This window comes from Centroberyx gerrardi, chromosome 21 (assembly GCF_048128805.1).
Source record: "Centroberyx gerrardi isolate f3 chromosome 21, fCenGer3.hap1.cur.20231027, whole genome shotgun sequence".
Classification (NCBI taxonomy): Eukaryota; Metazoa; Chordata; class Actinopteri; order Beryciformes; family Berycidae; genus Centroberyx; species Centroberyx gerrardi.
In genome coordinates, this window is record NC_136017.1 from 19,413,166 (window position 1) to 19,426,956 (window position 13,791).

At 40.0% G+C, this 13,791-nt stretch overlaps 1 protein-coding gene across 1 annotated transcript in view; it reads right to left on the bottom strand.

Annotated features, from left to right (window-relative positions):
- Nucleotides 1–13,791, bottom strand: part of ptgfrnb (prostaglandin F2 receptor inhibitor b) — an 88,153-nt gene that overhangs the window by 46,082 nt on the left and 28,280 nt on the right. Inside the window, exon 6 of the mRNA XM_071913889.2 lies at nucleotides 868–1,014. Coding sequence (XP_071769990.2) covers nucleotides 868–1,014 — 147 coding nt within the window. The remainder of the gene's footprint in view (nucleotides 1–867; nucleotides 1,015–13,791) is intronic.

Sequence of the window (13,791 nt, forward strand, 5' to 3'; positions counted from 1 at the left end):
AGTAAGTTGGTAAGTAAGTAGGTAAGTAACAAGGTAAGTAAGTAAGCAAGTAAGTAGGTAAGTAACAAGGTAAGTAAGTAGGTAAGTAAGCAAGCAAGTAAGTAGGTAAGTAAGTAAGCAAGTAAGTAGGCAAGTAAGTAAGCAAGTAAGTAGGCAAGTAAGTAAGTAGGTAAGTAAGCAAGTAAGTAGGTAAGTAAGCAAGTAAATAGGCAAGTAAGTAGATATGTAACAAGGTAAGTAAGTAGTTAAGTAAAAAAACATTTAAGAAGAATTAATGCCTTTGAATTCATTCTCTGAGGGATATTATCGAGAGGACACTGATTCTTTGTATTGTTAAAACACTGCTCAGTAAAATGGCTAAAATAAGAAAAATAGTTTGGCCTCAATTAAGGCCCACCAAGGGATATTGTTGGGAAAATGTATTTTTCAAGTCAGCGAGTTGTTTTGTGTACTCTGTACAGTGTACTATGTAGGACAAGAAATTACAACCACATATCTAATGAACTGCAGAATGCAGCAAAGGGCGAAATGTCCCTTTACAGTAGTTACAATCTACAATGGATTCCAATAAGACTTGAATTTCCAAATTTCCTGAAACATTTCTTTATCTTTTAGAGAAGTGGTCGTCCTATCTATATCTGTATTTTTGTATTATTATCATGATTAGTGCTGAAACGATTGATTAATCGATTTGTCAATTGACAGACAATTAATCAATTTGATTGATAATCGATTCATAATTTTAGTAATTTATCTGAAACAGCATCTAAACCATGGGACACAAAAACTGAAACCCATGATAACAATAATAATAATAAAGATAATAACAATAATAATAATAATACTACATTTGTTAAACAAATGTACCGGGTAGTGAGGTGTGCTCCCAGGCCACGCCCAGCCGCCCCCCCTGGGGAAGATGGGTAATGTTGGTCACATGGCACGCCAGCTCCGTGGGCTCAGCCGTCATCTGGGGGTTTAGGACGGGGTCAAGGGTCAACGAGAAGCTCGGCTCTGCAGGAGAGAGAGAGGGAGAGTTTGAAATTAAGGATTCAAATCAAATGTCTATCTTTTCCAAAAGAAATTGGTTGGCGATCAAGAAGTAGCACTGCTGCCTTCAGTCTGGACGGGATTTAAAAACTAACCAATAGCTCAAGTGTAATAATTGCGTAATTACAATAACCCTACTGAACTTGGAGAAATGAATCCCATCCCAATGGGGCTTCAGTTTCATCGGACACTGCCAGGTTTTGTCACTTAATGACCAACATCCCTGGTAGAGCGTAATGTGAATCCTGTTTTAGCGGGTTGGCCCTTTAAATAGAGCTGAATGGAGCAGTCAGACTCCAGAAATAGACCAGAAATAACACCGTTAAATGTGTGAGGTGAGGTGTGTATCCAGCGTTAATCGTGTGTGTGTGTGTAGGCGTAGGTGTGTGTACGTTTGTGTATGTGTGTGTAGGTGTGTGTGTGTGTGTGTGTGTGTATGTAGGTGGTGAGGCAGGTCTTCTCAGTCAGACATCCAGATTGGACCTTTACGCTTCACTGAACAGGAAACACACACACACACACAGACACACACACACACAGACTTCCACCTGCCTAACAGTGAGATATCCCACACACACACACACTCTGACATGTATGTATATACACAACTAGTCACCGACACACACAGAAATGCGTTGGCATGCCAATACACAGCACTCACCAAAACACACCTACACCAGGAAATACTGTATCATAGCGTATGTGTGCGTGTGTGTGGCGGGGGGGGGGGGCGGTCTGCGTCATGTCATTTGGACGTCACATTGTCTGAGTCATGCACTGTCACCATCTGCTGCGAAACCCACACACACACACACACACACACACACACACACAGACTTTGATCAGTGAGAATATGTCTCGCTTCCTCTGCGACTCAAACTTCCCTGCCAATTAGCCATGTGCCTCTCTCTCCCTCTCTCTCTCCCTCTCTCTCTCTCACGTTGAAATGTTGCCTTATTTAGCAGAGCAACACAAATACACATCACCGTCTCAGGTGCGATTACCACGTACTGTATATAGGGTTCGATCGATAGCGGTTTCTACAGGCCAATACTGAGGTTTTTGGATTGAAGCTGCTCTTGGGCCAAAATTTGGGGGGGAAATTCAAATTCCATGAAAAAAAAGTATTCAGTGTTTCCTCTAGAATGTTCTTCTTGCCAAGGTGGAAAAGCCTCTGAAACAGCATTTAGACCATCATGGAATGCTAAAATTCCATTGAAACCCAGGATAACAATAATAATAATAATCATGATAAGTATTCTTCTTATTATGTATTAATAATTATTACAAGTATTTAGACAAATATGAGTATGCTGATATGTAGGGCTGCCCCTGACCAAAGATTTTCCTAGTCGACTAGTAGTCGTTAGTTCAAGCCATTAGTCGACTAGTCGTTGCACATTTATGATATTAATTGAATTATTTAAATATATATTTTTTGAAAAAACACACCCAAGTCGCGGCTTCTCGCGGTCAGAAACACCAGTGAAATACACTCTGGTTCACGGGAAAAAACACACCCAAATTGCGGCTACTCGCGATCAGAAACACCGGTGAAATACACTCTGGTTCACGGGAAAAAACACACCCAAGTCACGGCTTCTCGCGGTCAGAAACACCGGTGAAATACACTCTGGTTCACCCAAAAAAAACACACAATAGGCGTAGGCTATCAGTCGCTTGATTTGAGCCCCGCTGCTGTACAGAGCGCTGTTCGCTTGTTTATTCAAAGTTTATTAATATTGAACGTGTCGCGTGTCCAAATGGCACCAAATCCGACACTGCACGTCCTTGGGTCCCCAGCAATACACCCACCAAGTGTGAAGTAGACCGACCGACCGACCGACCGACCGACAGACCGACAGACCGACAGACAGAGATTCCTTGCTTTGTAGTTTGATGACATCAAAATCTCACTCCAGCCAGGTACCCAAAGTTGGCAACCCTGGTCTAATAACTTTTTAACGAATGGAGTTTGAGGGGGGGGGGGGGGGGGGGGGGTTTGGTTTTTTTTCCTGCAATTAACTGACCAATGAAAACTTGGTCGACTAAGACTCTTCTCATCGACTAACATTTGGTCGACTATTAGGGGGCAGCCCTACTGATATGTCTGTCTGGCACTACTGTGAACCAAATCTGTAAAAGAACTGGTCCACAATAACTAAAGCTTCGCTATTGATCCACGAACAATCGCTCAACAAAAGGCAATGAATGAATGAAATGACTCAAGTTTCTTTTCTTTGCTCTCTCTCCTTTTCTTTCAGATCGCCCTGCACTTACACGCTTTATCCACCCTTCCCCTCCTCTCCTAATCTGAAATCTACGACCAGCCCTATTTTAAATCCCTGCGTTCCTTCTTTCTCTTTCTATTCTGCTTGTTTCTTTTTGTTCTGCCTCTCCGTCCTCCTGTCTCCGCAATCCAAGAGCGTTTTTTTATCCAGAATGAAAGCCAAGCTGGTTTCTATCCTCTCTCTCCTCAAGTGAAGTCCATGTCATTGTTGCCCTAACAGTTCTAAACCAGGAGCGACACAAACGTCTGCAGAAAATCACCTGGAAAGATTTTCCAGTTAGTAGATACTGGTGGGACGTCTCAGATTTTTACACCTTTATTGCTAAGATAAGGTTGACTGAACCCTAAATTACATCAAATTTCTAGAAATTTGATCTTACCATTTGATCTTACTGTATGATATTCATTACCGCGGAAAATATCACGATGTTCACAAAATATCGCAGACTCGATATTATTGAATATCGGCTCAAGCCTAGTGCCCAGTGCTTTTAATCAAAACAAATACGATAAAGAAATAAAGTTACAGTGACAATTCAAACAACAGATGTTTCCCTCCTCCTAAAGGTCACACGCTCATTCACACTCATACGGTTTTCTTTGAACAAGTTGGTGGGGTTCTACATAGAACCAAAGAACCCTTGAAGAGCCAAAGTCAGTAGTCAGTAGTCAGGACAGTAAGTTTGTGACTAACAAGACAAGATTCCTATCTCTTTGAATGGGGAGTCTATATCTAAAGTTCTGACATATGTACAATCATTTGCATTACATATTTAGGAACACTGATGAATTGTTAACAACATGGAGTGTTAAATTGTGTTCCAAAGGACACTGTTGGCACAGAAAAACATATTTTTTGTGCCATCCACTGCTTCACGAAATAGTGAGATTACAACATTCGAGACAAATCCGGTTTACGGTAAGGATGGAGAGTCGACTCCAAAAGAGTTGATTCTTGATTCCATCCAGAGGTGTGACCAAGTCAACTTTGCTCGAGTCCCAAGTCAGTCTCAAGTCTTGAGGCACAAGCCTCAAGTCAAGTCCCAAGTCTACATGTAGATTACCAAGTCGAGTCCAAGTCAAGTCCAAGTCATTTATGTCAAGTCTCAAGTCAAGTCTCAAGTCTTAATGTAGAACAGCAAGTCAAGTCAGAACAAATCGAGAGTCCAGTATCAATTTAATATCTTAAAGAAAACTAAATATCTAGGACTTTTCAATGCAATATGGTTTTAATAGGATAAAAACTTGTTAAGAGCATCATGAGTTTGATTTCTATCTCTTTTTCAACTTCAATAAATTCAATCATTCCATACAAATTCAGAAAACAGAATTTAAATTCAGTCGTCTGCCCAGATCTACTAACATGTCGTAATTCCATGCGCAGCACAAAAGCAATTGCGGGTGAAATTTGTACTGCCAGCGCATGGTATTTAGTAAGTAGCGCACGCAAATGAGCGGAGGCGCAGATAATTAATTATAATTGCGACTGCGCAAATATAAGGGCCAAACAATGCGCACAATAGTCTATTTGCAGCAAAGTAATGATGGACAAAAGAAACGCAAATTTCTCTCCAGTGGAGCTGGAAGTGTTGGTGGCAGAGAAAACCACAAAGAGCTGCAAAGAAGAGATGTTTTACTTGTGCGTAAAAAGTCACTCTGGAACGATATAACAAATAAAGTGAATTCAGTTGGGCACCACAAGCGCGATTTAGCAGAGGTAAAAGCGCTGGAATGATATGAGGAGGTGATCCAAAATGCTTACCATAAATAAAGCCAAAGAGGAGCTTTAACTCCCTTGGAGGAGCAGCAGCAGCCTGACTGAGACACAGGTGCCAGTGTGGGAGGGATGGAGACCTGGTGAAGGTATGAAGCCGCACACACCTCTCCACGGAGAGGTTATAACGCACACATGTTTTAGCTGCATTGTTTACATCAAGGCTATGCCGCTCAGATATTGGCTCATAATAAGCGTCAGCAAATCCAGAGAAGAGTGTGCGAGTGTGCGTTTTCCTTTTTGTATATTTAGGTAATAGTCTGCATATTGAGTGCGCATTCTGCTACTCTGCCAATGATGCGTAAATGGTGTATTTTTAAATCAGCATACCTGTTTAAACCTGATTGGAATTATAATAGGGATGCGATCTAATGTCTACATGTTATGATGCGTAGATGACTGTGTCACCTTGATCTTAGAGCCGGTTCCAGAGACAGTCTCGTTGGAGCCATTCTGTGCGCAAAATGATAAGACATGATTTTCCTAGGTCTTAAATTCCGTGCGCAATCAACAGGTGTTAATGGCCACCGCCTCTTGATGAATCACGTCCTCTGTCAATTTCCATAAAACCCTCCCTTAATTTTGCGCTTCAACCCTTGGAACACCCACAAATGCATATGCAATTATATCAAACCGCAAAAAAGGCGCACCCAGATCAACCCATAATTTCAGGCGCAAAATGCGCTGTGCAGAGAACAAGGTTTTAGCACCCGCAATGCGATTTGCACTGGCGCAAACGTTTAGTAGATCCGGGCCAAGATCTTTTGTCAAGACTTTAGAAATCTTTTCAAGTCATCAAAGCAGAAGTCAAAGTCAAGTCCCAAGTCAGCAGAACCCAAGTCAAGTCAAGTCTCAAGTCTTCTCTTCATGCATCAAGTCAAGTCTCAAGCAATTAAAACTGTGACTCGAGTCCAAGTCATGTGACTCGAGTCCCCACCTCTGATTCCATCACATCGATTGTGAGAATCGATTCTACAAATAAAGGGAATTAGAGTCGACTCCTGTTGCACTCTCGACTCCAAACTGTGGAATCGAAGAAACTGTTTCATTTAAACACATTTGTAATGAATGAATTCATCGATTGGACAGTTGCTACAAATAGTGTTGAGCTAACCAGACTTTATAGAACATTTGTACCAACTTTTGTACCATTTTGTGATAATGTAATAAATTACTTTTGTTCGACAACATAAATGTTTGTTGATTTACATTTGGTTGATGTTGCCCCCAACTTGTGTGAGTTGCTGTAAAAGAAGTTCATACCTCAAAGTATGATTGGCGGATTTTCTTTATGATTTACACACAAAGGTGTGTCAATCGGCCACTTTCCCTGACAACACGTCTTACGTTGTCAGAGCCGCTATCTTTAGTGTTACGGATTTTCTCATTCAAAAGTGATAGAGTGCACTGTCTCTATATATAATACTGTCTGGAAGAAGCCTTCTGATTCTGGGTGTCAGTGAATATGAAAAATCAACATCGGCGATGTCGTTGACCTCATGTCACGAACTGACGACCGTTTGGGTTTGATGCGTGGCCTTTATCGCTCGTCCTGACATTATCCACCCTAGTGTTAAACAAAGCAGAAACTGTAAAAAAAAACAAAAAAAAAGCTTTAAAAAGAAAGAAAGAAAGCTCTATTAGTCTGTGGCTTGAGGAAGCAGCGGGAGGAAAAAATAGGTCATTGTCAATAACACAACAAACTGCTTTCATCTGCATCGCACTCGCTGCATTTATTCATTTCAGCATCAAGACGCCTGTTTTCCTGTTTTTACCATGAGGCATGAGAGCAGTGTGTGTATCAGTTTTACCTTTTTTAATTTGGCCTTTTGGCTAACATTGTCTATAACACCTATCCAGGGATGTAATGGAGGGCTTACCTACCTTTTTATTTCAAGCTATAGGGTTTATCCACCATTTCCAGCCTTACATAAACAATTTACAACATAAATGTATACTATACATCATAGGAAGTGGAATTAAACTGATGGAAGTTACACTGTATGAGGACAGGGTCTTTTAAGGAGAAGAATCATAAATTAATGTAATTCAGTTGTAAGTAGGCCTGATTTGAATAAAATGGAGGGTGGCATGAATAAGCTTAATTAGGAGGAAAGTGATTTTTAATTTCTGTGAACATTTTTGCCATGCGTGAGTGATGCCTTTTGACAGCGTGTGTGGATAGAGTGAGAGTCCATTTGACTCACTGTCTGTCCTTTCAAAATAAGGGCAACATATCCCATTTATGATTTTTCTGTGCCTACCATTAGCCAGCTCAGTGGTTCCATTTTGTTGTTTGGTGGTGTAGTTAACTACAAACGGACATGTTTGGTGTCAGTCCCTCAGAATCAAAGAGCGAGGGCTTCTTTCTACTTTACACCAACGTTCAACAATCATACAGGGAGAAATCCATCGTAGAAGAGGCAGAGAGACCAATTTCTCCACCCACAGTAGCCTCAATGGACCAGAATGCAATGCAGCCACAAGACATGCTGAGTTCTGAGTAAGGGGCTGGACTACTGGACCTACATATACTGAATGGAATAGTCCATTCAAAGCCCATGAGAATCCACCTCAACAAATAAAGAAACTTTCTTGAATGCATAATAAGAGGAACCCTCGGAAGCAAAACTATCAATCACTTCCCAATCCTAGTTTATCCAGAATGCAGAAGAAGAAAAATCTCACCATAACTTGATTTCTAATTACATTTTCTTTATTTGTTTTCAATCTTTTACTGTTTTTGATTACTCTGTAAAAGTACTTTGAACTGCATTTGTATGAAAATGTGCAATACAAATAAACTTCACTTCACTTGTCTGGGTGGAAAAGCCAAAAACTGAACACACTGAAACCCACAATGATGATGATAATATGACAACTACCCACTACTATGTAATCAATCAAACTGCATCATATCCATTATGTCAGAAGTTACCTCCTATCCTTTTAAACATTCAGGGTTTCTGCAGGTTTCAACAAGTTAAATTTAAGACTTGTTAAGACCTTTTTAAGACCATTATGAATGCAATTTAAGACCTATTTCATGTCCATACTGGCAAAAAAAAGTACGAAGGATATGAGCATTTTTAACAATAAATAAATAAATAAATAAATAACAATAAATATTGGGGCAGCAGGATGGACTAGTGGTTAAAGACACCATCCTTAAACCAGATGATTTGTGCCCCATGTCAGCAAAAAACCAAAGTGTCCGTGAGGAAGTCAGTGAATCCCTATCAGCTCACACACACATAGTTATTTATTATATTTATTGTTTATTGCGTTATAGGATATTATAGATCACGTGTAAAGTCCAGAGCACCTCCGCTTTTAATGTTGGCGTAGATCCAAACGCTGTCCGGAGGTCGCTTACCGGAGTTGCAGGAGTTGCATGGGTCGCGCTGGGGCCGGACTTTGATGCTCCCGATGTGAAACCAGAATATTGGGTGATGGCAGGCGTTTGCTGCTGGCTTTTTACGGGGGCTTTATGTTTTTCAGACTTCCCATGCGATTCTAATGCCTTTATACCCAACATTCCTAATTTCAGCGTTTTCTTGCACAAGGTGCAGCGGGCTTCAAATGTGTTTTCAACCGGCTTCAACCAAGCACTAAATTCGCTGTTCTCGAGCCAGATCTTGTTGAACTTGCACTTGCCCATTTTAGATGAAAGTAACGTTAGCCCACACACCACATCGCCACACACTAGCTGGGTGTGCTCCGATAAATTCTGATCGGGCTGCACAGTTTGCATTAGTCGTTATTGGTTCCATGTTGGTTTCGTTTTGTAGTTTTGTTACAGCGTGATCAATACACATTTTTCCCAAAAACACATTTAAAAGCGAGACTGAAGTTAATGCAACTTTATAAAAGTAACGTTAACTTCATAATCCAATCAATTTTTAAGACCTGTCAAAATCGTATTTAAGACATTTTAAGGCCTAAAATTCAGATTATTGGATTTTAGACTTTTTAAGGACCCGCAGAAACATTAATAATTGCTTTTAATTTTGCGTTATCGATCATTTTCCATCTTTTCCTCTTTTTTGTTGTCCCTGGAGAAAAAGTTCGTCCATAACAGAAGGGCGGAACTTCAGCACTGACCACCATTTCAAGACGACTAACATGTGCATACACACATGCACAGGTAAACCTATCCTTAACAGTAAATCTTTTCTTCATAGGGAAGGTCCTCTGAGGTAAAACAAGGAAAGCTGACCACAGCCACACACACTGAACTTTGCTCCTCATAAAAGCTCTCTCTCTCTCTCTCTCTCTCTCTCTCTCTCTCTCTCTCTCTCTCTCTCTCTCTCTCTCTCTCTCTCTCTCTCTCTCTCTCTCTCTCTCTCTCTCTCTCTCTCTCTCTCTCTCTCTCTCTCTCTCTCTCTCTCTCTCTCTCTCTCTCTCCACCGCGGAACATATCGTGATATTCGCAAAATATCGCGGAGTCGAATCTCAGCTCAAGCCTAGCGCCCAGTGCTTTTAATCAGAACAAATACAATAAATATATAAAGTTACAGTTCAAACAACAGACTCTTCCTAAAGGTCACATGCTCAAACTGGGAGATTTCTAAAAATGATTGGAAAACATAACATGGATTTCAGCTGTGATTTGTGAGCAAAATAGTGAATAAAAACAGAAAAAGATTAAGTATACAGAAAAAAAAAAGTTATTTGTACCCACTCAATAAATTTTTCCACAAGAATATGAATGTATTTATTTAAATGCTTGATTATCCTATTTGAGGTGTTGGCACACAATGGCCCCCATATTAAAGTGATATATATGGTCAATATTGGCATTCTATTAAAAAATAGATATGGATATGGATATGATGCATTGATTAAATATTCATTATAGAATAGACCAATACTACACTGATTGTTTATGGGAAGTCCTCAACCTGAATTGATAAGACATTTTGATTAAATTCCACACATGTATGCACAAAAACATTTGTATTATTTTTATTTGTAGTAGTATTAGTAACCTGGAGAGTTTTAGTGTCCCATGATGGTCTAAATGCTGTTTCAGATGCTTTTCCACCCTGACAGGAATACAATTGTGGGGGAAACACTGAACACTTGTCCTTATTTTCTCATTTTTGGACTTGAAAATGGTCAAATTTAAAGATAGCGTGCACTGGCACAAAACGTCAGCTATCTGCAGCTTCAATACAAAAATATTGGCATCAGTTTTCAAAAACCAAAACCAGCTGAACCCTAGTTTTTTGGACTGAAAATGGTCTAAGAATTGGGTGAAACAGCAAAATAACCAGCCACAAACACAAAATAAATGGAGCAAAGAACCTTATCTATACAATGTTAAAGGATACACATTATATCTGTTATGGTAAATCATCTGTTGTGTTTTGAAAAAAAAAATGTGAAAAAAAGTTTTTGTGAAATAGAAGTGGCTCCATTGACAACAATTCCAGCTGACACAACACGCACACACGCAAAGTGAGTGCGTGCGTGTGTGTGTGTGTGCGCGCTCCCGCCATGGGGAGTCCCTAAACAAGTTCTCTGACTCTTTTTGTGCTTCCTGGTAGGCTGCGCCTGTAGCAAAGCATTGTGGGAAGAGAGGGCACCCTCAAGGCCACACATCAATAGAATAAGAACTGACTGGTTGAACACACACACACACACACACACACACACACTCTTTATACTGAATAAAGTCATTTAGAAACTCTTTCTCTCATGCTGCGTGTGTGTGTACATGCATGTGTGCACGTGTGTGTGTATGTGTGTGTGTGTGTCAGCAGGCACAGTGTGAAGGAATGTATAGCCCCAGGCCAAAATGTAGGAGTTCCACCAGTGAGCAGAGCTCTACACATTCATTATGTGTGTGTGTGTGTGGGGGGGACACACACAAACACAGAACGTGTTTGAAATGTGTGTGTGTGTGTGTGTGTGTGTGTGTGTGTGTGTAGGTGTGCGTGTGTGTCTCTGGAGAGCCTACAACAGACCTAGTTTCGCTCTCTTACACACTGGAACCATGCCCAGCAGACACGTACATACATACACACTTGCAGGCATGCAGATGCCATGTGTGCACCATCACTCCCATGTATTCACAATCACACACACACACACACACTCAGACATACATACATGAAACATGAATCTAAAACTACGCATAAAGACACACACACACACGCACAGACACACACGCACATCAGCTACTGAAGATTACCAAAATCTCACACAACCTCCTTGATATTTCAACTGTAGTGCCATGCTAACTCGCTGGTGTGTGTTTTAATGCGTGTGTGTGTGTGTGTGTGTCCAGAGAGCCTGCTTGGTATTTGTAAATGTAACATGGATCCTCAAGGCTTCCAGAACCTTCTATGTATCTAGAAGAGATGGCTGTTATTTTAACTAAAGGCTCCTATTGACATTATAGTATGCAGGCTTCAAGACAATATCAGATGTCAACTATAGTAAAAAAACAACAACAAAAAAAAAAACGGAAGATTGTTGACATGAGGTTTCATAATTGAAGGGTTTCATTTCAAAATGCTATAAATCCATTTTAGATTTAACTCAGTTGTGCCTTGACCTGGATTTATATACTCTCTTGACACCTTAAGTATATTTTTTCCATTGTTTTGTATGGCAACAATCTATTTTGAGGGGGAAAAATGTTACCTGATATAAATTACTCAATGTCCTAAAAGTTTCATCTTCAACTATTTAACTCCTAAAGCTGCACTATGCAACTTTTTGACATTAAAATCAATAAAATATATGCTGTATTATCAGATTGCGTCTTCTGTATCGCTGTGTGTTCATACCTAAATCCCCTGTTTACCTTCAAATCAACTTTTCAATGATGTTGGGACGTTTTGGGGCGTAATTCATTTGTTGTGGGTGTGTCATGTGGGTATGGCCAACAGAACAGAGCAGGGAGGTCACAGCAACAACAACAATGAAAGAAACCAGGAAGAACAGCAAACAGTGAAGCTAAACGTTCAAAAACACTTTACAGATGCCGGTTACTGCGGTTAGATATATGGGGCCGATATTTGCCTCTTATTAAACATCAGATATTGGCCAGCCAGTGTCGTCCCCCTCCATGGTAGCCATGGTAACAGTCCTCCATCCTGCACCTATCCTGTATTACAACTACATTGGTAGCCATGGCAACAGTCCCCAATCCTGCATCGATCCTGCATTGCTACTGAAAAGGTTTTCAACTGGGACTCATGTTTTAAAAGAACTTTAACTTCACTAAGTTGGCAACCCATTTTTATCATCCTGTGACCCACATTTGGGTCTCAATCCAATGCTTGACAAACACTGTAGATGACACTTCATTCTACAGTAAAGCAGGGGCGGACTTAATGATTTGGGGGCCCTAGGCAAAGGCAAGCATGGGGCCCCCCTGAATCCATTCCCCTTTTTAATCCATCCTTTCTATACACCTACACACATACTTTCAAGTTGGGCTGAGCAAAGTATGCATGCAAGGACACTTTCTTTTTGTTTTTGGTAGCTTGGCTTATTTTTTTTTTTACTTTTCTCTCAGCTACTGATTTCTTCTCTGATGACTTTGAAGAAAATAGGGCTGGGTGATATGGACAAAATTAAGATCACAGTAACCATAAAAAAATATTTCCATAATAACATCTGCTAACAAAACCACATGTTAAATTATCAAACTGATATTCATTGTATTGAACTGCATGCTAATGCAAATACAATATAACTCTGCAATTTTCAAATAATATTCCCTAATCTGTTTCAGATCTAATTTCCTGAGAGATCAGAATTTTTATCATTAATTTAGACAACAGATGTATCGTCACATATCATTACTCAATATCACTGTTTCATCACAATGTGATTCTACTGAGACAATAAACAATAAAATTGAATTATTGCCAAGCAAGCACGCAGTAAAAAACTGCACTTCTACACTGGCTACATATGTACCATATGTGCAAAATGTGTCAAAACATGCTCAGTATTTATGGCTTGATGAAATATTAGTTGAATATCCATTAAATATTGATGTTTCGCAAGCATAAATGCTTCCAAAATGCTTTGTTCTGATTTGCTTTTGATGGCAGTATTCTGTGGCATCCATCCATTCCAAAATATCATGGAAGGGATAATGCACTTTTTAGGTGTTTATTAAATTAATTTCACAGACAACACTGTGGCCAAGAACCAGTAAAGCAAAACAGAGTCCATAAAAATCATTTATAGTCTTTTATCCTGCAAATACCATGGCTTACTGAAGAAGAAAAAAAAAAAAAGACTAATCATTCCTAATTCCATAAAGTAAAATGTTACTTGCACTTCATGATAAACTTTTAGCAAGCCAAAACATTTCCTGGGCATTCCCAAAAGGAATAAATATGGTACTGTAGCTGAACTGAAAGCAATTATGTAACAAGTATTTATTTATTCATTAAAGCCCGTTCCATTCATTAAGATTTGGGACTTGGAGTTTGTTTTAAATCCAAGTGTTCAGGCGTGACAACAGCTGGCTTTCTGATCGGTACAAACAATTCCTTCCATTCGTCTTTCTCCACTCAGTTCCTCTCTTTCAAACCAAAACAGTGCACCCAACGTGGGGCTTGAACCCACGACCCTGAGATTAAGAGTATCATGCTCTGCCGGGCTGATGGGGGAGGGGAGACCCCCCACTCTGACTCATTTCTTA